This window comes from Rhineura floridana, chromosome 17, assembly GCF_030035675.1.
Source record: "Rhineura floridana isolate rRhiFlo1 chromosome 17, rRhiFlo1.hap2, whole genome shotgun sequence".
Lineage (NCBI taxonomy): Eukaryota > Metazoa > Chordata > Lepidosauria > Squamata > Rhineuridae > Rhineura > Rhineura floridana.
In genome coordinates this window covers 21587801-21611724 of record NC_084496.1, presented here as the reverse complement: position 1 = coordinate 21611724, position 23924 = coordinate 21587801, and the positions used below count along the sequence as shown (strand labels likewise).

At 46.1% G+C, this 23924-nt stretch overlaps 1 protein-coding gene and 1 non-coding gene across 2 annotated transcripts; both read left to right on the top strand.

Annotated features, from left to right (window-relative positions):
• The first annotated feature begins 2804 nt into the window (after nucleotides 1-2804).
• Nucleotides 2805-2876, top strand: TRNAT-CGU (transfer RNA threonine (anticodon CGU)). The gene has a single exon. It is a non-coding gene; the product is annotated as a tRNA-Thr (tRNA).
• A 4955-nt stretch (nucleotides 2877-7831) lies between these two features.
• Nucleotides 7832-8838, top strand: LOC133371980 (uncharacterized). Its single transcript, XM_061600086.1, has 2 exons — nucleotides 7832-8306; nucleotides 8606-8838. Exons 1-2 carry the CDS (start codon nucleotides 7832-7834, stop codon nucleotides 8806-8808), a joined length of 678 nt encoding a protein of 225 aa, XP_061456070.1. The 3' UTR covers nucleotides 8809-8838.
• The last annotated feature ends 15086 nt before the right edge of the window (nucleotides 8839-23924 follow it).

Sequence of the window (23924 nt, the reverse complement as noted above, 5' to 3'; positions counted from 1 at the left end):
GCTGGTGAATTTTCATGAGGCCTTTTTTAAAAAATTGCAAACTAATCAGGAAATGTGAAGAACTAAACTTAAGACTGGAAAAATGTGAAAGAGAAACTGAAATTGACAGATTTGCCCATCCTTACCCACCATTGAGAGGAGGATGCTCTGTTTGGGTGAATGGGGCACTGCCCTACCATAGAATCACAGAATCATAGAACGGCAGAGTTGGAAGGGGCCTATAAGGCCATCCAGTCCAACCCCTTGCTCATGTTTTTCCTGATGTTCAGCCTAAATCTGTCTTCCTCTAACTTGAGCCCGTTATTCCGTGTCCTGCACTCTGAAACGATCGAGAAGAAATCCGGGCCCTCCTCAGCCTTCTCTTCTCCAGGCTAAACATGCCCAGTTCTTTCAGTCTCTCCTCACAGGGCTTTGTTTCCAGTCTCCTGATCATCTTTGTTGCCCTCCTCTGAACCTCTTCCACTTTGTCTGCATCCTTAAATTGCAGTATCCAGAAATGGATGCAGTACTCAACTTGAGGACTAACCAGTGCCGAATAGAGGGGAACTAGTATTTCAAGTGACTTGGAAACTATACTTCTGTTAATGCAGCCTAATATAGCATTTGCCTTTTTTGCAGCCACATTGCACTGTTGGCTCATATTCAGCTTTTGATCAACAACAATTCCAAGATCCTTCTGGCATGTAGTATTGCTGAGCCAAGTATCCCCCATCTTAAAACTGTGCATTTGGCTTCTTTTTCCTAGGTGTAGAACTTATCACTTATCCCTGTTAAATTTCATTTTGTTGTTTTCAACCCAGTGCTCCAGCCTATCAAGATCCCTTTGAACTTTGTTTCTGTCTTCCAGAGTATTAGCTATACCTCTCAGTTTTGTGTCTTCTGCAAATTTGATGAGCATTCCCTGCACCTCCTCATCCAAGTCATTAATAAACATGTTGAAGAGCACTGGGCCCAGGACCGAGTCCTGCAGTACCCCACTTGTTACCTCCCCCCACCTTGAAAAGGAACCACTGATAAGCACTGATAAGCACAGCCAACTGTGGATCCATCTGATAATTGTCCATCCAGCCCACATTTAGGTAGTTTGCTAATCAGAATATCATGGGGCACTTTGTCAAAAGCTTTGCTGAAGTCAAGGAATGTTATGTCCACAACATTCCTACAGTATACCAGGAGGTTACCTGATCAAACAATGAGATAAGATTAGTCAGGCAGTATTTGTTCTTGACAAATATATGCTGGCTTCTTCTAGAAATCATTGCATTGTTTCCCAAGGTGTTTACAGACTGACTGCTTCATAATCTGCTCCAGAATTTGCCCAGGGATCAGTCAGGCTGACTGGTCTGTAGTTCCCAGGTTCCTCCTTTTTGCCCTTTTTGAAGATAGGGACAACATTAGCCCTCCTCCAGTCATCTGGCACTTCACCCATCCTCCATGATTTTGCAAAGATAATAAACAGTGGTTCTGAGGGTTCTTCAGCCAATTCTATCATTGCTCTAGGATGCAGTTCATTTGGCCCTGGAGATTTAAACTCATTCAAAGTAATTTGCTATTAGTTGACCATTTGTCTATCAATCTGTCTATCAGTTTATCAGGCAAGGCTTTTAAGTAGATACCTCACCCCAGTCTGCATCTGTGCTGGAATTTTTTTAAAGAAGTTTTTTTTACCATGTTTTATTTTTAAAGTGTTGTTAGAGTTTTATAATTGGTTTGCCACCCTGGCTCCTGGAAGGAAGGGCGACATAATAATAATATTTTTTTTAAAAGACAGTCATGCTCCCCAGATATTGTTGGACTCCAACTCCCATCAACTCTATACAAATGCTGCATACACATTGTACCTTTAAAACACATTCAGAGCACATCCCCCCTGAATCCTGGGAACTGTAGTTTGTTTATTTATTTATTTATTTTATTATACTTGTATACCGCCCCATAGCCGAAGCTCTGTGGGCGGTTTACAGTAACTAAAAACAAATACAATTTAAAATACATCTTTAAAAAAAAAACAATTTAAAAACACAATTAAAAAATTTAAAACAATAGAAAGTGTTGAGAGTGTTGGGAATTGTAGCTGTGAGGGGTTAAACTACAGGTCCCAGGATTCTTTTTTTTGGGGGGGGGGAATGTGCTTTGAACATACATTAAAGGTATTGTGTGGCAGCCTAGGTCCAAGGGCCAGGCATGATGGGAGTTTTAGTCCAGCAACATCTGGGGGGCCACAGGTTAGCCACTCATGCTCTAAGGAAATATGGCTACAACGTACCCTAAAATAAGTCAAGAAGTAAGTGATTATTGTTCGTTTTAAAAACATTATTTTCTTTTTAATTTCAATCTCATGCATGCTAAGAGTAGCTCGTGATTGGGGGCTTAGACACAGCTGCAACGGGATGGATGGATGGATGGATGCCTGGATGGATGGATGGATGGATGGATGGATGCCTGCCTGCCTGCCTGCCTGCCCCCGCCCCCGCCCCCGCCCCTAAATATGGTCAGTGAAGAGCTGCTGGATGGGGTAAATACCCTCCGTTTGCTTTATACGAGCCGTCACCGCAAGCAAACACTCAGGCGCATGCGTACTGACATCTAAGGAAGCCGGCCAGCCAGATTGCCTGCTGGCAGTGGCGCCTGCGCAGTGGGGCATTCCGAAGCCTGTCTGGCGTTGCCTTTTCTAGGGAACTCGCTTGGTCGAAGACCAGCTCGCGCGGGCGTCAGGGAGAGCGCGCGCGTCAGGGAGAGCGCGCGCGCCGGAGTTTCGGGAGCGGCGCCAACCTAGATGGGAGTAAGGCGACGCTTTCAACGCAGGCGCGGTGGCCAAGTGGTAAGGCGTCGGTCTCGTAAACCGAAGATCACGGGTTCGAACCCCGTCCGTGCCTCGCAAATTTGAGGAGTTCTTTCCTCGCCCTGGTGGGCGCGCGCGGGAGAGACAGATGGGAAGAGGCTCATTTTTAGGGCAATTTGGTACCTGAAAGCGAAAGTTCGAACAGGCTGAAAAAGTGCCTCTATATGATTCCCACGTTCAAGCAAACACGGAAAGAGTCTTCCCCAGGCGTGTGGTGGATCCCTCCCCCAGCCTCATCGTCGTTCCATGCAAAGACCCGCAGATAAGATTCCTGGTGACGCATTTTATAAGGGCCTTTCAAAAGACAGGAGACTGAGTCGGATTTTATAGCGCAAAAGTTAGCCCTGCCTCGACAGCGCAATATCCTCTCCTCCCGCCCCCTTCACTCGCCAGCCGGTGGGGAAGGGGAGCATGGCCAATGCATTGGGCTGATGGGAGTTGTAGTTCAAAAAAAGTAACTTTTCCAAGCTCTGGAGCCTTGCAGCTAGGCGTGCCAACTTCTTTTTTTAGCCCTGCTCCTGTGCCTTTGAATAGCAACCTACCACATGGCAGTTCTGTGGCTGCAGCTTTCCCCAGGCTCAAAGCGAGGATGGGAGGAAAGGCTTCACGCCTTGGATTGCTGCATGGCAGGCTGCTCTGCAAGGCACAGGCACAGGGCTGTGCCAAAAAAAGTTGGCAACCTTACTTGTTGCTATGTTTGTTTTCAGTCTGGTCCTGCTCCCTCTTGGGAATTGGCTTCTCCACTGCAGTCCAGTTGGGAAGACGTTTTGAGGATAAAATGCAAACAGCAAACTCCTCCTGCATGTCGTTTTCTGTGCCTCTGATAAGGCCACGAACCCACGCACAATTACTTGGGGAGTGAGCCCCACTGAATATTTGATGAAGTGTGCAGATTGTAAACTCCATGGTATAATACTTTAATAATAATTTCAAAATCCCTGTCGTGGCTTCTGGAAATCCCACACCTGTAAAAGTGCATTTAATTTGCCCTTGGAGTAAGCAGGGGTCAAAATCTAGCTTTTTAAAAACAAAAGTCTGCATATCAGTAGTGTAGTGACAGATTCAGAAGTGCAAGGTCCCTTCATGCCACATCCCCTCATAGCCACATCCCTTGCTCGCTCTCTCCCCTTGTCATCTCCACACTCCCCAGTTCTTCCCACATGCAACTTCTCCCACAACAACAGATGTCCCTAGGAGCCAATCAGCATGAAAGAGGTGTGTGTTAGTTACTGAGAAGAGTCTTCTCAGTAGCTGACTCACCGCCTTTCAGTCTGATTCGCTCCAATCAGCAGGAAAGGACAAGGAACCTTGTTAGAAGACTCTTCTTAGTGGCCAACACACTCCCCCATATACTGATTGGCTCATAGGACACTGGAGACATAGGGACCCTGCTGGGACCTGGCTCCCAAAAACGTAAAGGGTCTAGGCCCCCCTGAGATCCCGTACCACTACACCACTTGTGCATATTGTAACCACTGCAGGGAGAGGGTAGTATTAATTGCTACTGCTACTCAAGAGTAGACCCATTGAAGTTAATAGGCGCGGTTAACTTTTCTTAATTTAAATGGGTCTACTTTGAGTGGAACTAAGTTGAGTTCAACCCCAGGACCCCCACTTAGATTCTTTATCTGGCTGATCAAGATCCTTCTTACATTCCTGGCCATCTCAGCTTTCTTTAAATTTAAAAGGCAAGGTTCTAGTCCTCTGAAAAGCCTGGTTGCAGTGCATACTCATCTGCAAGATTTGCCAACTACAACCAGGAGGTTTTTAGAGGCACTAGAGGGCGATCTTGCAGCACCAGACTTAACGTGCTTCCAGGTTGTAGGAAAGGAAACGGAATGTTCAGAGCGCGAGAGAGGTGCTGTGGGAAGCAGCGACTGAATGCTGCCTTGAATACAGTTCTGGAAAGGCAAGGTACAAATGTCCATACTGGTTTCAGTCTGTGGTGCAAATGTGCCCAGTCCTCCCCCCCCTTCCCCTCCTCTCCCCCAATTCCTTAATTAATAAGATGTGAGAATGATTTGCTTACTTCTCTTTCAGTGAAGGGGGGTGCTCCCTATTCTTCTGATCAGCCTCTTGTGCCTGAATGCACCTGCACAACAGGCAGACAGTCAACAGGTGAATCTTTCTTCACAGCTTTACTGCATAAACTGCACCTGTTGAATGTCAGGCAGCACCCCTCTTTTTGCAACAGACCTCTTGCTTGCCAATCATACAGCAAGTGTGACCAGGAGAGGGCAGCAAATCCATCCTATTTTGTTTGCCTATTTATTTTAAGGATCCCAGGCACATTCTGTGCAGGAAATTAAACTTGAGTGACAGCAAAAATTGCAGACAAACTAAGGTGGGCAACAAATTTCACTCTGCTTTTGGATTCCCAGGGATTGTTCAGAGTGTGACCAGGTCCAAGCAGGCAACTTTTGCTGATTAAACTGGGAGACTGCTCTTTCAAATGGCCTGGATGCCAGTGGGAAGGTGATTGTTGGCTCAAAAGAGAATTGTGTGTGTGCGTGCATGTATTTTGCGGAATGTGAAGGGTTGTAAAAAAACAAGTGTATTTTGGGGCTTTCCAGCTGAGAGGCTATTTAGGGGTAAAATGTTATTAAATGCTAGCTTTTGTGAAATGTTAAAACATGCTGGGTCACAAATCCAAGCTCTTTCTGTATGAGGGGGGAATTATGGGAGTTTTCCAGACAGTTGGTGGTTTGTAGGCAATGGCTTAATATGCAGACCAGGGAATATTCAGCACAACACTGTGATCCCTCCACACCCCAAGAAATGGAAAGGTTTATTTAATGTCTCCTATTCGTTTTTGTTGTTTATCAAGTTCGGCTTTCCTAACTTGAGGGGAAAGGCCGCAGCTCAGCGGCAGAGCGCATGCTTTGCATGCAGAAGGCCCCAGGTTCAGCTCCTGGATTCTCCTGGAGAGCTGCTGCCAATCAGTGTGAACAGTACAGAGCTAGATGGGCCAATGGTCTGATTTGTTAAAGGGCAGGGTCCTATGTACTTCCCACCCCACAACAGCACACATTCTCTGACCTTCCTGGGCTCTCATTACTTACTCCTGAGCAGTTGGAATGTTGAGACACGTTCCGTGACTATACAGCTGCTCAGCCAATGACCTGTATCATTTCAATACACAGAAGCAACTGTGGCATTACAGAATTTAATGGCTGTGGAGGCAATGCTTAATTTCTGCAAAGGGCTCCGTGGAGGTCAGACCTGGTGTTTGCTTTCTTAGGGTCATGTTGTGACATTTTAAGAAGAGACGAATACCTCTGAACATGTACAGTGAGCAATGTTCTCCTTCCTTCCCTTCTGTGAAATTGCACCTAGTCCTGAAATTTCTAGACTTTTAATGCTTAAAGGCATATTACCTAAATGCTTTGGCATATTACAACTAATAAATTTATTTATTTTTATTTATTTATTAAATTTCTATACCGCCCCATAGCCGAAGCTCTCTGGGCGGTTCACAACAATAAATAAACATCAGTATGCAATAAACCACAAAGAAACAAATTAAACGTACTAAACTACAAAATACTAATATACTAAAATACTGAAGTGTGAAAATTGAATAAATAATAATAGTAATAGCAATAATAATAGGGAAGGAATGTCAGCGATGTGCTATGTAGCTTCTGAGCAAGGTGTTGTGAGGCTGCAGCACCCCTTTATAAATGAAGCATTTTAGTTAAGGTAGAATATATACTCAGGCAAGTGTAAATATATATTAGGCCGGTAGGCAAGATGGTGTTCATAACCAGTGATTCTGCAGTGCAGTCACACCACACAAGTGCAAAAACTAGATGCAAAATACAGCTTTCTGTGCATGTAACTTTTAATCTATTTTAACCTTTTACTTGATCTTAATTTTATTTTTTTATTAACAGTAAGTCGCTTTGAGTGCGCATATGTGTGTAGAAACACAGCTAACAAATTCAATAAATAAATATTTTCTTTTTTGAAAGTTAAGCATCTAGTCCTTAAGATAGGCACAAATATGTTCAGGTGACTCCTGAGAGCAGCAGCAGCAGCAGCTCAAAGTGCCTCAGAAAGCTTGTAAGTAACATGTGCAGAGGACAGGAGGTGGAGGAACCCAGTCATTTTTGTCTGCTAGCATAGGCCGAATAAATTCGGCAAACAATAGGGGTGTGTGCCTGTGGCTGCACAATCCAGCTGCTGTTGGTACAAAATGTTTACCATTTGTCTTCCCCTCTAGCTCAGCACACAGATAGCTGGGGATGGATGGGCGTGGTACTTAAAAAAAAAAATCTGCTTGCTTCTTGGTTATTCACTGCAGTGACCAAGAGCCATATCTATCCATCAGTGCTGGTGAAAATTATTCCCTAAGCCACTGCCAAGCCTGGAAGAGCTTGTTAACTCTTCCACAATTTCTACATTCCCCTCCTTTTCCACTGGCTTCCCTGTGTTGAATTTTCAGATTGCAAGCTCCTAGGAGCAGGGACCTGGCTTCTTGGGCTTGGTCAAGTACTCTGCAGAGCCATGGTGCTGTGTTACTTTAAAAAAAAAAAACAACTGCAGCCTTCGCCAAGCTGGTGCTCCAGTTAGTTGGCTGGGGGGGGCAGTCCAAAACATCTACAGGGTGATATATTGTTCCTAACATTTTGCTCTCTGCAGGCCTAGGTAATTCCCCCCTTTTCTTTTGTGGCAGAGAGAAATATTGCAAATAAATGAGTTGAGGGGGTTGAGACAGAGAATGATTTCTCCCCTCAAATTGTATTGGAGCCACAGCCCTCGTTATGTGTCTGCCTGATGTGGGGAACGACCCCAGCTCGGAGGAGCGCAAGGTCATGGGGTGTTCACGAACAGTCCAACTGCTGCAAAAAGCAGCCTGGCCAAAATAAAAAAAATAAAAGGGGGGGAGAGACGAATAAAAGGCGCTTCTGCAGGGGTGAGGCGGGTGCGCTTGGAAGCCAGTTGGGGCCGGTCGCGGGGGAGGGGGCCGCTTCCCAATTTAAAAGAATGCCCCCCCGGCAAACACACACAATCGCAGGCTTTAATCTTGGAGGTACTTTCCAAAAGGGGGTGGCGGCCAGCTGCCTCCCGCCCCAGTTCTCCTTGCCTGGGCCACACGCCTCCGCCTGGTCCGCCGACGGAGCGGCCGCAAGAGTCGCGACCCCGCGGGGTAGGCATCTCGGGTCGACCCTCGCCCCCTCCATCAGACAGTGGGGAGAGAGGGGATCTCTTCCCCTCTCTCTCTCCCCGGGCTCTCAAGCTGGTGGCGTGGAAGCAGAGCTCCCCGCCGCTGTCAGCCGCCTGAGTCAAGCTTTCGCCGAGGAGCGAGCGAGGGAGGGGCGGCGGCGACGCCAGGAGGCGCCCGGCCGCCTCGCCGCTCCCCTCTGCTCCCCTCCCCTGCCTCGGTCGCGGGAAGGATTCCTTCCCCGCTTGCCGCCGCCGGAGTCTCTTCTGACACCACCCCGAGTGGCCACGCCGCGTGGTAAGTCCCGCCGCGGGAGTCCCTTCGGGGATGTCCTTCCTCCTCTCCAATGGGGGCCCCGTCCAGGGCGGTGCGCGCGCGCGCTCCTCGAGTCCGATCCGGCAGGTGTATTGGGAAGGGGGCCCAGTCCGCCTGCCTGCTCGCGCCCCCCCGCCTGTCTGGTGCAGTTATGCAATCAGACTGGGAGGGGTGGCAAGGGGGGGAGAAAGAGACCCCCTTGGAGCTCCCCGCCCCCTTTTCCAAGCCGGGGGGGGGGGAGTGTCGCCGCGACACCTCTTTCTCTCTGTCTCTGTCCCCAGGTGGGCTCTTGTCAGACGGACTGGGGAGGGAGGCGAAGCCGCCAGATGGGCGAGCAGAGCTGAGCACCTGGGCTCCCCTGGGACCGCGCCGCAGCCACTGGCGCCTGCTTGCTTGGCTGGAGGCGGGGGTCGGCTTTCTGTCTTCCGCAGCCACGACCACCCTCTGTCTGGAGCAACGATCTTCGCTCAGCCCTGTTTGCTGAACTCCAGAAGCAGGTGGCTCCTTCTGCGGGGAGGGGGAATTTTTTTTAACGACAGTGATGCAGAAAGCAAGTCCCCCCCCATGACCCACGTGGAAGCTCCCGGGCTTTAGTGTGCCCCCCACCCCCTACCAATGCAACGGCTTGCCTGTCTCCACGTGTCTGCTTTGCAACACGCACGCACCCCCCCTCGTCCCTGTGCTTTGCAATACGCACGCACGCACACGTACACACCCAGTCTCTGCTCGCCCAGCCCGGTCCGCACGTGCTCAGGCCGTTCCCTTTGGGCTTCCCGAGGACATCTCGAAAGTAGCCCTGCTGGCTTGGTCAGGCCCAGGGTCTGTCTAGGCCAGGCGCCTTCTAGCTAAACAGACGCCCTGGTGGGAAGTCCGCAAGTGGGCCTCGAAGTTTAATAGGCCCGCCTTCTGGGGATTTGCAGGTAGATTGCCCCTGAACACAGAGGTTCGCCTTATCCATAAGAAGTAGCAGCCATTGATAGACTTCTCCACCTCCTTCTCCTGCATGAATTGTTCTCCTAGTTTAAAGCCATGGCATGTTGTGGTAATGAGTTCCACTCTAATAATGATGATGGTAATAATAATAGTAAACTGAAATAACATCAATAATAATGCACTATGCAAGAACTCTCTTGTCTGCCCTGAGTAAACAACAACAACAATAATAAACAATAATAAACAGAAAGAACACCAATAATAATGTACTGTGCAAGTAAGAACGCTCTCTTGTCTGTCCTGAAGTTCCTCCTGCCCAGCAGTTTCCTTTTGTCTGCTTTCCCCACAGGGTGCATAATTTTGGGAGCCTCTGCCAATATGTCCACCCTTCATGGCTTTTCCCTCACTCTTGCAGGCTTGGGGGGGGGCATCACTGAAATCTTCTCCCCCCCCCGTGTAAGTAGGCTAGGGGGAGGAGGGTCTCTGGCGACGGTGAAGCAGCCGTTTGAGAGGGAGACTGGTGGTGGTGGGGAATGGCCAGAGACTTTCCAGTCGTTGAGATCCCCTTGTGAGATAGACAACCCAAGTCAGGCAAACCTGAATTAAAAATTAAAGAGGGCGCTCAGCTTAAATCGGCATTTGTAACCTTGCCCTGAGACCGTTTGTCGAAGGGTGGGCTATAAATACAAATAATAACAATAAATGCAAAACAAACCTGCTCACTTCAATTCACCCCCCCCCCCTGTCTGGTGCTCTTGGGGGGAGCACATCACCTGTCCTCATAGCTGCAACTTTCGGGCATATCTATCCTTTCTGCATCTGAGAATCTGCTTATATGACCAGCATTGCATTCCGGCCCGTGGTGTTTTGAGTTCCTTGACTTTTACCATGGTTCCTGCTGTCATTTTTAACTGCTGGGTTTAATCCATTGGTTTTTAGTTTTCTTTTTGTTGTTTTGGGAGGGTGGTGGTATGTTTTTGTGTTACGGTGTTTGTATGTATGCTGCCTTGTGTATTTCTGGGGAAAAGGCATGATATTAATATAATAATAATCTTTGTACAAAAATGGGGTGGCTAAGGTGACGTTAGCCACTGCAAAGCAGTAAATGAAAAGTAATTCTATGGAACTTCCATGGTTAGAGGCAGTATAGCCCTGAGTGTTGGATGCTTGGGGGACACTGCTGGTTAGATCACTCCTTGGTCTGATCCAGTGAAGCACTTATAAATCTGTGTTCTTGGAGACAGTTGGAGTGATGTTGCTGTAGGTTAAGGTAATGGAAAGGAAAACCGCAGAGATTGGGTTGGCCTGTTGGAAACGGGAGGCTAGTCACTGAGGCAAGATGGGGTAGAGTTCTACCATCATTTTTTCTGCATCCCAAAATCCAAAGCTGTAGCCCAGCTGTCCCATGTCTACCCCTCCCCCAAAGTCATATTCAGAGTTTCTTAACATTCAGAAAGTCCCTGGAATCTTTTCTTGCTTGGTGGAAGCTGAAAAAATTATAGATATATCTAGGCCGGCTCCTAGAATTGTGAAATTCCTGGGTGTCCAACTTTCTGGTTACTTTTGCCTGAGAATTGCTGAAGCATCCACTGTATCTTTACAAGGGAGGAGGAGGGCAGGAAAACCAGAATAAGTGGACTCTGCCTCCAGTGACACCCCCTTCCGTGGGCTCTACCTCCCATTAGCTGCCCTGCCTACCCCCCTTCCCCAGCTAAAGGGGTTACCAGCCACCACTGGTTTGAAAGTGTGTGGTGCCCACACAGTGAGGAGACTGATCTCCCATGTGATCTGGTTCTTGTCAATTCAAAGACAATCAAATCCAGCCTGGTCTCTTACTGCTCAGGTTTGGAAGGACTTGAAGGGCATCTCCATCCTCTTGTGGTCCAATAAAATTTGGCAGTTAGCATTAATAGAAAAACCTGAGCAAAAGATAAACATTGCAAATGACAGAAAACAAAAGGACTCATTTGTCACAGAATGGTGGAGTTTTCTTTCCTCCGCTAATGAGGCAGATAGCAATATCAAGGGTTCCAAGGTTTTCCACAATTTGTGGATTTGGTAAAGGTGAATAATTCTTTTTTTTTTTTTTTGGTACTATATCCTTTTTCTTTGTATCTAGGCGCAGAAAAAATGTATTTTTCAATATAGTTTTGTGGATTCTCAATACACAGTTAAGATATTTTTCATTTCCTCTTGTTGTGGTTGTTTTATTATTGTTTTTTAAAAGACTATTGAATTCAGAGGCGTTTCCAGGGATATTCTGTAACCACAGCTGTGAAGCCAAGCCCTGCCACGTATTGTGGTCTAGTGATACTACAGACTCTGTGGGGTAATAATGTGTGGCCAAAGTTCCCATCCGATTGTGGCTCTCACCGTGCTCTGTGGCATCCTGTTCCCACCTGCTTAGCCCCGCCCATGATCACAAGTGTAAATCTGTTGCTTCAAAGACTTTGCTATCTGATTCTGAATTAAAGTCAGCAGACCCTGTGTAAGATCGTGTTGCATTTCCCTTTCTCTGCTTGGGGAGTGAGGATCTGGTGTGTTTGTACAGTATATGAACTTTGCCATCTCATCTTAGCTTGTCAGGAGGGTTGGCGAATCCTCTAGGGCAGTGGTTCCCAAACTTTTCCCTCCTTGGGGCAGTGGTGAAGCACAGTGCTAGATGCGGTATGGTTTTTAATGGCATTTTTATTGCTTCTTCTTTATATATTGTATTTTTATTGTATTACAATTTTGAATTCCAAAGGACTCTGTAAAATTCAAATTGTAAGTGTCCTTCACAGGCATCCTGCAGGCCACCTGAACGAAGCTCCATGGACCGCAATTTGGGAACCCCTGGTCTAGGGGGAAATCTAGGGAGAAATTAATATCTAGAGGGGTTTGAACTTTTGGAGGCTGTGATTCCAGAGTCGGGGTTTTGGGGGCAAGATGAGCTTATCTTTTATCCAACTGGCCCGCAAAGTCCTTCTTCTGGAGATCACGTTTGTCTGCAAAGGAAACTTCTTTTTTCTAGTGGAGAGTAAACTGAGTTTTGAAGGACTTGCTACAAAAATAACAATGCATCTTCACCAAGTACCTGCATCTTAACTGGCATTGCAAATTGGGCTTGGGTCAGTTCCAGACAACTTGTTTATTGAATGATCATCCTGGTTTGTTTGTGGGGCGGTTAGGTGATGTATCAAACAATTACCCCACACTTTCGCTGTGTTTTCTAGGCACGTTCTGAACAGCAAAAAAGGCCAGCGTTGGGGGTTTTGGGGAGGGGGAGCTGTTTGACTTGTGCAAGACTAAGAGCTCCAAAAATTCAGTTGTGCAGCCTGAATTTGCCGGTGGCACGTGCTTCAATTCCACCTGGAAAATAGCGACAGCCTGAAAGCTCCTTTAGTTTCTACTTGTACTTGGGTGTGAACAAGACCTTATTTTTTGTTTTTAAATTGGCTGTACGATCTGAGAAATGTCACTGTGTTTGTACATGAAGAACTGTTGGGAAAATACTCAGTGAATTCCCAGAGAATTCCAGCAACCCTCTTGGGCAGAAAAACAGATCTGAGAATAACAAGTCACCACAGGATTACAAGGAAAAGCACATCAAAATGCTTCTAGGGTATTTCTCATTAATGATATAAAATTTCATTCATTACAGACATCAGCTTTGCAATTCCCCTTCTCCCCCCCTCCCCAGTATGCCTATCCATTAGTTCAGTCTTCGCCAACCTGGTGCTGTTCAGAATTTGCACCTGGAAGGTTCCAGTCTGGCAAAGGTGGCCTTAGTGGTGTTGTCTAGGAGGTAGATGCCATTGAAAGGGCTGCGTGTTCTAATTGCAAAACATTTTTGGAAGCTTGTATAGATGTTCCCCACGGCTGCCTCCAATAACTGCACATTTTTCACATTTTGATTCTCCTAAATAAAATATTTCACAGTTTGCTAAGGAAGCCCGTGATGGTGAAATGCTGACTTTGCTGAATCTGTTCAAAATGAACTGGAGAAGTCTCTTCAGCAACCGAAGCACGCTGGATAAACTTTCTGTGGGCGTACAGAGATGAGGTTAAGGCTTCTGAGATAAATTATGGAGAATAAGCAGACATGTACAGTTCAGGATTATATTTTGCAGATCCTTTTTTTTCTTTTAGACTTGAAACAGTCAGTATTAATGCCCCCATCCTTCGACGATCCATTTGCATGTTAGCCTGCTTTTCTGCCTGCTGGTTATCAGGCCTCACTGCCTCCCCCCCCCCCCGAGAATTTTTCAACGCTCTGCCAGGGAATAGTATAAAATCCTGTCATTGTTCTGGGTGGTTGGATTGTGTCCCATTCTGGCAAGCAAGAATTCCTTGAGTGCTTGGCTTGGGAATGGGCAAAGGAGGAGCCTGTGACCCCTTGGGCAGAGCGTTGGCCTTTGGGAACTCACCCCCCCGCCTCTTCCTGAGTCTATTTATGACTCTGCCTATGGTAAGATAGTGCCTATTTCCACTGATAGCTCATGTTCCTCTCTTTCATAACGACCTGTTAAATGACCTGTAGATCTTGCTGTTTTGAGAGAAGGGATTGGTGAATAATGTTGTGGCTGGTTGAGCAGCAGCCGAGGTCCGCGTGTTGAATGAAATAACTGAATGCCAACAGTTTTTGTGCCTGGCTTTAAGGCAGTGCTTTGCAAACTGTGTCCTGGGGGCACTCAGAGATCAGAAGCTTGTCAGGGTTTCACCAAAGCTGCCTTCCACTCTTTTGCCCTGTTGTTTCCATTTTCTAATCCAGGTGGGCCAAACTGGATCTGGCCGGATCGAATCCTAACCTCTCCCGACCCCCGCAGTCCATTCTGGCAGGTGGACGGGGCCACCCACCTGAAGCTTTTTCCTTTGAAATAAAACTGTCCAGGCAAAGGCTCAGGGGCTGGCGCCCAGCTGATCACCAGTGCCTGCAAACGGGGGTTCGTTTTGGGTGCCAAATTTAAGAAGAGGTGGTGTTTTGGAGACAGTGTTGAGATGTATGTGGGCGAACAAGCTGAACCATATCTAGGTGAGACGGTAGAGTTGTGGGTTGGAAATCCTGTTGAGCTGGGTGATGCTGTGCAGTTGGTGCTGGATGAGTTTGCTGTTCTCCTTAAAGAATAAGCAGAGGGTGGCTAGCATCCAAAAGAGAAATCAAAAAAGGGGTCAAAGACCAAGATGCTGGAAAATAGGAGACATTTGATACTGGCACAGTACAGAAAGCGATTTGCTGGTCTTATAATCTTATAAGCTATTATCCCCTGATGAAGGCCTGCATATAACAGGCTGAAACGCATTGGGTTTTATCTATAATAAAAGTTCCTATTTTCCAGCATCTTGATCTTTGACCCCTTTTTTGATGTTCTCCTTAAAGGCCTAGTACTGAGTCTGCGAGTGTTCCCGGAATCTGCGCTGTCCATGAAGCCAGGAGTCCTTTTTCCCCAATTTTGGCTGAGGATTATCTCAGGGTCCAGGTAGGTCAAGGAGGGGGCACCTGTGGCCCTCCAGATATTGTTGGCCTCCAGCTCCCATCAGCCCCAGCAAGCTTGGTTAGTGGTCAGGGATGATTTATTTATTTATTATTAGATTTATATCTCGCCCTTCCTCCCAGTAGGAGCCCAGGGCAGCAAACAGAAGCACTAAAAACACTCTAAAAGATCATAAAAACAGACTTTAAAATATATTACAACAATGCATTCTTAAAAACATATTAAAAATCATTTTTTAAAGAAAGCGTTAAAAGCAAAAAGCCTGGGAGTTGCAGTTCAGCAACGTCTGAGTGGCCGCAGGCTAGTCACCCTGATCCAAGGCTTCTGTAACAGGTATACAGGGTGTCTTTGGAAGCCACACCTGTGTAGAAAGGGGCTCCCTGATGATTGAAAATCAGCCATTAAGCTGAGGCGGCATGTATTAATCTGGTGTTATCTTTTTACTTATTTCAGAAATCTTGTAAGGTGAACTGTAGTTTTATGCTGACTAGACTGTGGCTTACGCAATACATACATTTCAAGCACATGATTTCCCCCAGAGAATCCTGGGAACCGTAACTTGTAAAGGGTGCCAGGGATTGTAGCTCCATGAGAGGTAAACTACAGTTTCTGGGATTCTCTGAGGGAAAGAGTGTGCTTTTAAATGTGTGGAGTGTAAGCAGACACTGTTGCATATACCTGTAATACAAAATGTTAAAAAAGGGAAAAGGCAGTGGCAATGATCCACACTAATCCCCCCCCCCGGGTTCTATTGTGACATGTGAACTCGGGGGCCCTTGAGCATCCATTGATCTCTCCCAGAGCGATATCCGTGAGTTCCCAACTTGTTTATTGCAGCAATCCATGAGCATTCTACTTTCCCCTTCTCCTATAAGCTTGTTCATGTTACACTGAACAGTGGTACAAACTGTTAAAAACTGTACAAATTGTTAAACTTGTTGATTTATACAGCTCGGCGCTTACACATACATAAAGAATCATAGAATTGTAGAGTAGGAAGAGGCCTATAAGGCCATTGAGGCCAATCCCCTTGCTCAATGCAGGAATCCAAATTAAAGCATACCTGATAGGTGCCTGTCCAGCTGCCTCTTGAAGGCCTCCAGTGTCGGAGAGCCCACTACCTCTCTAGGTAATTGGTTCCATTTTTGTATGGCTCTAACAGTTAGGAAGTTTTTCCTGATGTTCAGCTGAAATCTGGCTTCCTGCAACTTGAGCCCATTATTCCGTGTCCTGCACTCTGGGATGATCGAGAAGAGATCCCGGCCCTCCTCTGTGTGGCAACCTTTCAAGTACTTAAAGAGCGTTATCATATCTCCCCTCAGTCTTCTCTTCTCAAAGCCAAATATGCCGAGTTCTTTCAGTCTCTCCTCATAGGGCTTTGTTTCCAGTCCCCTGATCATCCTCGTTGCCTTCCTCTGAACCTGTTCCAGTTTGTCTGCATCCTTCTTAAAGTGTGGTGTCCAGAACTGGATGCAGATGAGGCCTGACCAGTGCTGAATACTGTACATGCCTTGAGGATTCCCCCTGAATAACTAACTGTTCAAGTGTGCAGCTCAGCTCTTTGGGTACACAGGGTGCGCTGACTATACTTGTTGAATGTAACTTTTGAGCAGTTCTAGTGTAATCTACAAACTGGCCCTGAGTACTCTTATTTATTTATTTACTTGATTTCTTACAACAATGCAAATACAAGCTTATAAACTAAATGAAAAACTTACAACCATAAAACAAGAAAAGTGTCAAAGCAATTTAAAAACAGCTCCATATTAAAACAATTTCATATACGAAAGCTGTCCAAACATTTAAAAAACAGTTAAAAATAATTTGCAGTACACATGCAGATTGGCTTCTCAATAAAGGACAATGGGAAAATTTAAAAAACAGCAACACTTGTTGTAGCAACGCTTGGGTAACACAACTTTCAGGCAGAAAAAGTAGAGGAAATCTGGAGTTTTCTCTCTTTTTGTGCAGGGGGGGGGGATGTTCCTGACGATAGGGTATAAGCCCTTGGTGTGCGAGTCCTGTGTTGCAGTCCAAGAGTGCACTGAGAGGGAGCTCTCCAAACAGTTTGGGAAGAGGAATGGGTAGACCAGAAGAAAGAACATTAGGTTGGCGGTCTTATCTGTGAGGCAATGTAGTGTATTGATTAGAGTGTGTTGGATTTGGGCAGGGGTTAAAATCTCCACAGTCATGAAGCTCACTGGGTGACCTTGGAGCGGTTTAATGGTCAGCCCCTCTTTCCAGGGAACTCTGAGAATTGCAGCACTATGAAGAGAACAGGGCTCTCCAAACAACTCTCGGCACCCTCCACAAACGACAGTTCCCAGGATTCTTTGGGGGGAGCCATGACTGCTTAAAGTGGGATAATAGTGGAATAAATTTCTGGTGTGAATGTGGCTCAAGCCGTTTTGTTAGCTGCTCATTGGAAGTGCTCTAAAGGTGTATTCTATTTATTTATTTTATTATTGCCTTTATATCCCACTTTTCCTCCAAGGAGCTGAAAGTGACGTACATGGTTCTCTCCCTCCTAATTTAATCCCCACAACAACCCTGTGAGGTAGGTTGGGCTGAGAGACAGCGACTGGCCCAGGGTCACCCAGTGTGCTTCATGGCTGAATGGGGATTTGAACCCTGGTCTCCCAGGTCCTAGTCCAACACAAAATGTGGGAATAAATTGCCCCCTGGGTGATTGGTTTTTTTTGGTCTGATGTTCAGAATGGAAGCAAATTAGTGAATAGCAAGAGATATATGAACAGGGTCAGGGAAAAGCAGGCATAGCTCTCTCCTCAAATTTAATCCCAAAAGTGATGATGTGTCTGCCCATAAGAAAAAAAATCCAAAAATTGTATTGGGGCCATACCTTTCTTAGGCCAACTAAAAGAGTGTGCAGGCTTTCAAGTTCGGCAGCACTCTTCACTTCGTTTACCATCTAGCCCAGCCTTTCCCAACCAGTGTGCCTCCAGATGTTGTTGGACCACAACTCCCATTTTTCATGAACATTGGCAATGCTGGCTGAGGCTGATGGGAGTTGTGGTCCAACAACATCTAGAGGCACACTGGTTGGGAAAGGCTGATCTAGCCTGATAAAGAGTTTTGGAGGTATTTAATAGCTTGCCTGCTGGTTTGTGATAGTTTGGTTGGCCTAAAAAAGGCCCTGATATGGATTTCATGTTTTGGGAGAGTCAGAGTCATCCTGTGTGAAGTTGGGGGCTGAAATCTGATTCTGTTGGGAGCTTTTTCCTACATCAGGTTTTGTAAGCATACATCTAACAATGTTGTGTGTGAATGTGGCAAAGCATCGTGCATACACCACCAGCAATGAGGCCCAGAGATATATGTAAATATGCTCGAAGCACATGTGTTTGTTCATTGAAGCACACTACAAGTTTATTTACATATCTTTTGGTCTTATCTAGGGATGTGGGAGAAATTCGATTCAGTTTGCATTTAAAGGCAAACCCACCTAATTTGCCCTTCCTGAAACAATATGGAAACTGAAGCACAGCCATCCTTTGAAATGCACACTTCTTTGAATTTTGCAGGGCAGTTCTCCAGCCAAGGAATGCGTACAAAAAGGTACATCTACTAGGGGAAACTGTGCATAAATAGAATAACGTACAAAAATGCATTGTAAGAGAAATTGCTTTGCAAAACACTGTACATTAGGCACAATGCATAGAAACATCTACATTACTCAGTGCAGGGCCAGCATCATAGGTCGGCATGATCGGGCATCTGCCAAGGCCTTGCACCCTTAGAGGGGCCCCCCGTGACAATGAACCTGCTTCTCTTCACAATTGCAACTTGCTAGTTTACCTGCCTCTCACTCCAGCCCAGAGGGGATAAGCGGAAGGGATAAGGACTCACTGGCCTTCTAGGCCCCTTCCAGTTCTACTGTTCTATACTAGCAGTGGTGAGAAAGGTGGACAAATAATTGCTGTTGCCTGCTTGCTCATTATTCTGTCTGGTAGCAAGTGAGAAAGGGGGCCCAGTGAGGGTGGTGTGCCCAAGCCCTCCCCCACAAAAAAACCTGGAGCCAGCACTGGTTTGGTGCAAGCCTACATTTATTGCTGAGCAGTATGTCAGTGGTCTCTTGCTCAACACCCTGAGAAAGGGGACAACGGTTGTATGTTGTGGTATAAGCCTTGAGTAGTAATCCTGAATTGTTTTGGGCTACCTGACCTTTCCACTGTGTGGCTTACAGTTGTATTCGGTGTCAGAGTAGATCATTGAAATGAATGGACCTAAGTTAGTCATGTCTGTTCATTTCAGTGTGTCTATTCTGCGTACAACTAACATTTGATCTTGCCCTTAATTTCTGGCTATTGCCCAGTAATTTATTATGGATCCTGCAGAAAAGTTGAGCATCTAAGAATATGTACATGTCTGCATTGTAAATCTCCCAAGGAATGCACTGGCATTTATAAATTAAGGAATTTGTATGCTCATAAGAAAACTGCAACTTGATTTTCTGCTGGAATGGACAGTCAAGATCCTTGTGGCTTGTGGTGTATGGGTTAGGGTGTTGGACTAGGACCTGGGAGACCAGGGTTCAAATCCCTACTCAGCCACGACGCTCACTGGATGACTTTGGGCCAGTCGCTGTCTCTCAGCCTAACCTACCTCACAGGGTTGTTGTGAGGAGAAAAGGAGAGGAACTGTGTATGCCACCTTTAGCTCTTTGTAGGAAAGGTGAAATATAAATGTGTATAAAATGTTCCTAATATATTCACCCACAATTATCCAGCCTTCCCCACCCCCACCCCTGCCATCGCTCTTCAACGCAGGGAAAATGAGGGACTTTTGGGGGCAGATGTGCTTATTTTACACTACCATAATGCCCCTAAAAATCCTTATTACCCTTGCAGTATTCTTCTGTGCGGCTGGATCTGGCTGGCCGATTTCTTCAAGACGGGAGCTGGCGGGGGCTGCGTGGTGGAAACCACTTACAAACCCTATTGAGCATGTTTGCCTTTCTCTTATGTTTAGCCCTGTCTACATCCTGCCGAAGAGTGAGTGAGTCCTCTGTGTGTGTATGCGCTCATATGACAGAACGTGTGACTGACCACCTGTGGATCAACAAGTTTTGTACATTGTAAATCCCAGGAATGCATTTTTAGTGCCGGTCTGAGCCTCCTGGGGAGCGGTTGTGGGGTGAAGCATTTCACCAGAGAGGGGAGCAGATGAGCCTTTAAAAACATGTGCTTCTTGTTGAGCGGGTCTCAGTTTGTGTATGAGGGCTCAGGCAGGCTGGCCTTACTCGTCCATTGTTTCTTAGTGATGTGGCTCATGTATTCCTGGGAGGCTCAATTTTCCTGATGGCTCTCATGGACCATAAGTGTGTGAGAAGAGCCTGCTGGATCAGGCCAACAACATCTGGAGGGCCACAGGTTCCCTGTTCCTGTTTTAAACACAGAAGATCCCTAACATCTCCAGTGAAAGGGGTTTGGGTGGTTAGGCCTTTTCTCAGCTTCTCTGTAAGCACATAGAAAGAGCCCTGCTGGTCCCATATAGTCCACCATCCTCTTCTCACAGTGGCCAACCAGCTGCCCATGGGAAGCCCACAAGCTGAGCACAAGAGCGCTTTTTCCTCCTGTGGTGCGCAGCAACTTAGCTATAGCTTGGTGGAAGAGCATCTGCTTGCATGCGGACGGTCCAGGGTTCTTTTTATGTGCTTAGTCAGAAGCAGAAAACAGGCCTAGCTACCCAAACCCCTTTCGCTGGAGATGTTAGGGATCTTCTTCTCCCATGTAGGGCTGGGAAAGAATCCTGTCTGCAATTCTGGGGAGTTGCTGCCAGTCAGTGTAGACATTGCTAAGCTAGATGGACCCGTAGTCTGACTCCGTATAAAGTGGAGAAGGGTGGTAGCTCAGTGATAGACTGGTGGCCATGGGTTGCCTTATCTTCCATAGTTGTGTGGTTCCCCCACAGATTTATGCCTCATGTTCATTAGGTTGTGGGGGCCATTTGGATTTTTGTGTCAAAATGCCCCAGGGAAGTCTTGAGAGGCCAGATCGCTGTTCTGTGCTGTACCAAGGCAAATGTCATCAACCCTTCCAGGTTCCTCTGCCACGGGGAGGGTTTTGCAGCTCTTTGTGACCAGCAAAAACATCCAGCGTTTTTCATCACGTGGGACGTGAACTTGTGCATGGTGGAAGTGAGCTTGCATGCACAAAGAGCCTGTGCCATTGGTTACATGATGTGGGCTGAGAAAGGGCATGATGAGGGCATGTGTAAAATGGGCACAACGGCCAACCAAGTTAACAAGACTAGCAGCAGAGCTGTTGGCTAAAGCAAAGTATCTTATCCCGATGGCTGGGTTTGTAAACACAAAAGGTAAACCTAAAGGTTTGCTGGCTTGCCTAGTAATAGAAGTGGTTGTCACTATTGTTTGAATTTATATCTTGCCCTTCTTCCCAAAGGAGCCCAAGGCAGCAATGATAAAACAATTAAAACAATGCCAGTAGATCAGGAAATATCTCTACTTAAATGCCTTGTCGAAAGAGGAAGGGCTTCTGTAGGCACCAAACAGACAACAGAGATGGCACCTCTCTAATATTTAACGGGAGGGAATTCCAAAGGGTAGATGCCACAACACTAAAGGCCCAATTCCTGTATTGTGTGGAATGGACCTCTTGATGCGATAGTATCTGCACACTATAATTCCCAGAGTGGTTTAACAATTAATCTCTCTTCCCAGGGAACTCTGGAAATTGTAGCTCTGTGAAGGGACCAGGGGTCTCCTAACAACTCTCAGCACCCTTCACAAACTACAGCTTCTATGATTCTTTGGGGGAAACTGTGACTGTTTAAAGTGGCATGTATACTGCAGTTGGGGCCTCTGTGATTGCTTCATATGTCAGATGTGGCAAAGGTGGGCGTGGTTTGCCCCAAACAGTTTGGAGATTCCCCATCCCTTATATACAACAAAGAGCCGTGTGGAACCTTAAAAACTAAGGATTGTCTCCAGAGTTAATCCATTAATCCAGTAGACCCATTGAAATTAGTGGACATGACTAATTTAGATCCATAAATTTCACTGGGTAAAACTTTAACTGGGTACTTCCCTGAGTAAACGTTAGTGGGATGCTGATAGCTTTATTATGGCGTAAGTTTTGTGGACTTGAGGTCACTTTCGGATGCATGAAGTGAAGCCTTGGTTGGCAGTATCTAAAGGGAGGGGGAATGGTTAGGTGAGTGTTGAATGACAATGAGATGCAACAATTGCTGTCAGTGATTATTAGCTCTTAAATATATGCTAAATGGGCGCACATTTTTTTCTCCTTTATGATCCTGCCAAGTAAGGTTTCGCTCCATGTGTCTGACAGAGTGGGCTTGAGTCCACAGATGCTTATACCATAATAATTTGGGGAAGGGCCGTAGCTCTGTGGCAGAGCCTCTGCCTTGCATGCAGGAGGTTCCATATTCAATCCCTGGCATCCCCAGGTAGGGTTGGGAGAGAACTGCCTAGAACCCTGGAGAGCCAGTCAGCGTAGACCAGGGGTTCCCAAACTGTGGCCCACGGGCCACCAGTGGTCCATGAGCTTCATTCAGGTGGGCCACGTCCTCTGCGGATTTGGGATGAAGATGAGAAACGGCATCGGTCGCATGAAATATTCATATTTATTTCTCATTGTATTTTTATGGCTTCTTTCCCCCCCTTGTATTGTATTTTATTGTATTGGAATTTGAATTCTAGTGTCTAGCATGGTGCATTACAATTGCTGCAAGAGGCAGAAGGATCATTAAGACCTCAGCAAGTGTCAGGTGGTCTGTGGGAAACAAGTTCTTTCCTCTTTCAAGAAGCCTTGTAAGTCAATACCTTTATCCCAGTTTGCATCAGAATTGTTTTAAAGATGTTTTTAAAGGTGGTGTTAGGATGTTTTTATTGTTTTATCGTCTGTTGTTTGCCCCTCTGGGCTCCTTTTGAATGGCGGGAAATAAATTTAATTAATAAATAATAATTAAAAAGTTTGGGAACCGCTAGCGTAGACGATACTGAACAAGATGGACCAATTGGTCTAACTCAGTATAAGGCAGCTTCCTAGTTTCCTGAAAATGGTTAGTTTTTTAGGTAAGAATTAGTCTTTAAGGTTCCACAAGACTGTTGTTCTTACTGCAGAGGACTGATATAGCCAACCCTCTGGACATAGTGTAAAAGACCGCTTTCAGATGCTTATAGCAATGGTACCTTGTGAGGGGATGTGAACCAGCAAAATGATCAAAATCAATGTTTTTTGTGAAGGGGAAAATGGGTTGGTAAAAGCAGCGACTAGCAGACAAAGAACAAAGTTGAATTTATACTGACCTGTTAGGTCGATGGAGTGCTTTTGAACCAGCACTGGCCAGCGGATCCCATCCTGTGCCAAGAGGTCAACAGACCAATGTTTTCTCCCCCACTGTTGAATGAGTACTGCTTGAATTATCTTTATTATGTTTTATATTCTGTTTCTGGACTCCATTTTTTATGCTGGCTTATCTTTTAGTTATACTGGGTAGTATCCAGCTAACTCTTAATCAGAATAGATCCCCTGAAATTAATGGATCCAAGTTAGTCATGTCCATCAATTTCAGAGGGTCTCCTTCGAGTTGGGCTAACATTGCCTACCGGTCATTGAAATGAAGGAACCCAAGTTAATCACATTCATCAGTTTTAATGGGTGGCATTCCATGCCATTCCTCTCAGAGCAGACCCGCTGAAGTTAATAGACTTGACTAACTTAGATTCATAATTTCAAGGGGTCTTCTGTGAGTAGGAGGTAGTTCAGTACATCCCAACGGGTCTTCTCTGAGTAGGGCTGCTATTGGATACATCCTGCTGTATTTTTATATATTATTGTTGGGTGGAGCTGGTTTTCACTGGAGATCGTAAGCCGCTTTTGAGGGGAACTTCCTCAAAAAGCAGGGCATAACGTTTTGTAGGAATGAATGAAAAAACTCTTTCCCAAAACCCTGATGACCCCGCAACAGCTGCAGGGCCAGGATACCAGCCCCTTCCAGTGACTCCTTGGGTTCAGTTGGACAAGCGGGTGAAACTGATAACACAGCCGATGGCAGCTGGTTCCGAGGTTGTCTTTCAGAGTGCCATTTATTGTATTGCTGCATTGGGAACACAGGAAACTGAACCGAGTCAGACCGTTGATCCATCTAGCTCAGTATTGTCTACGCTGACTGGCAGCAGCTCTCCAGAGTT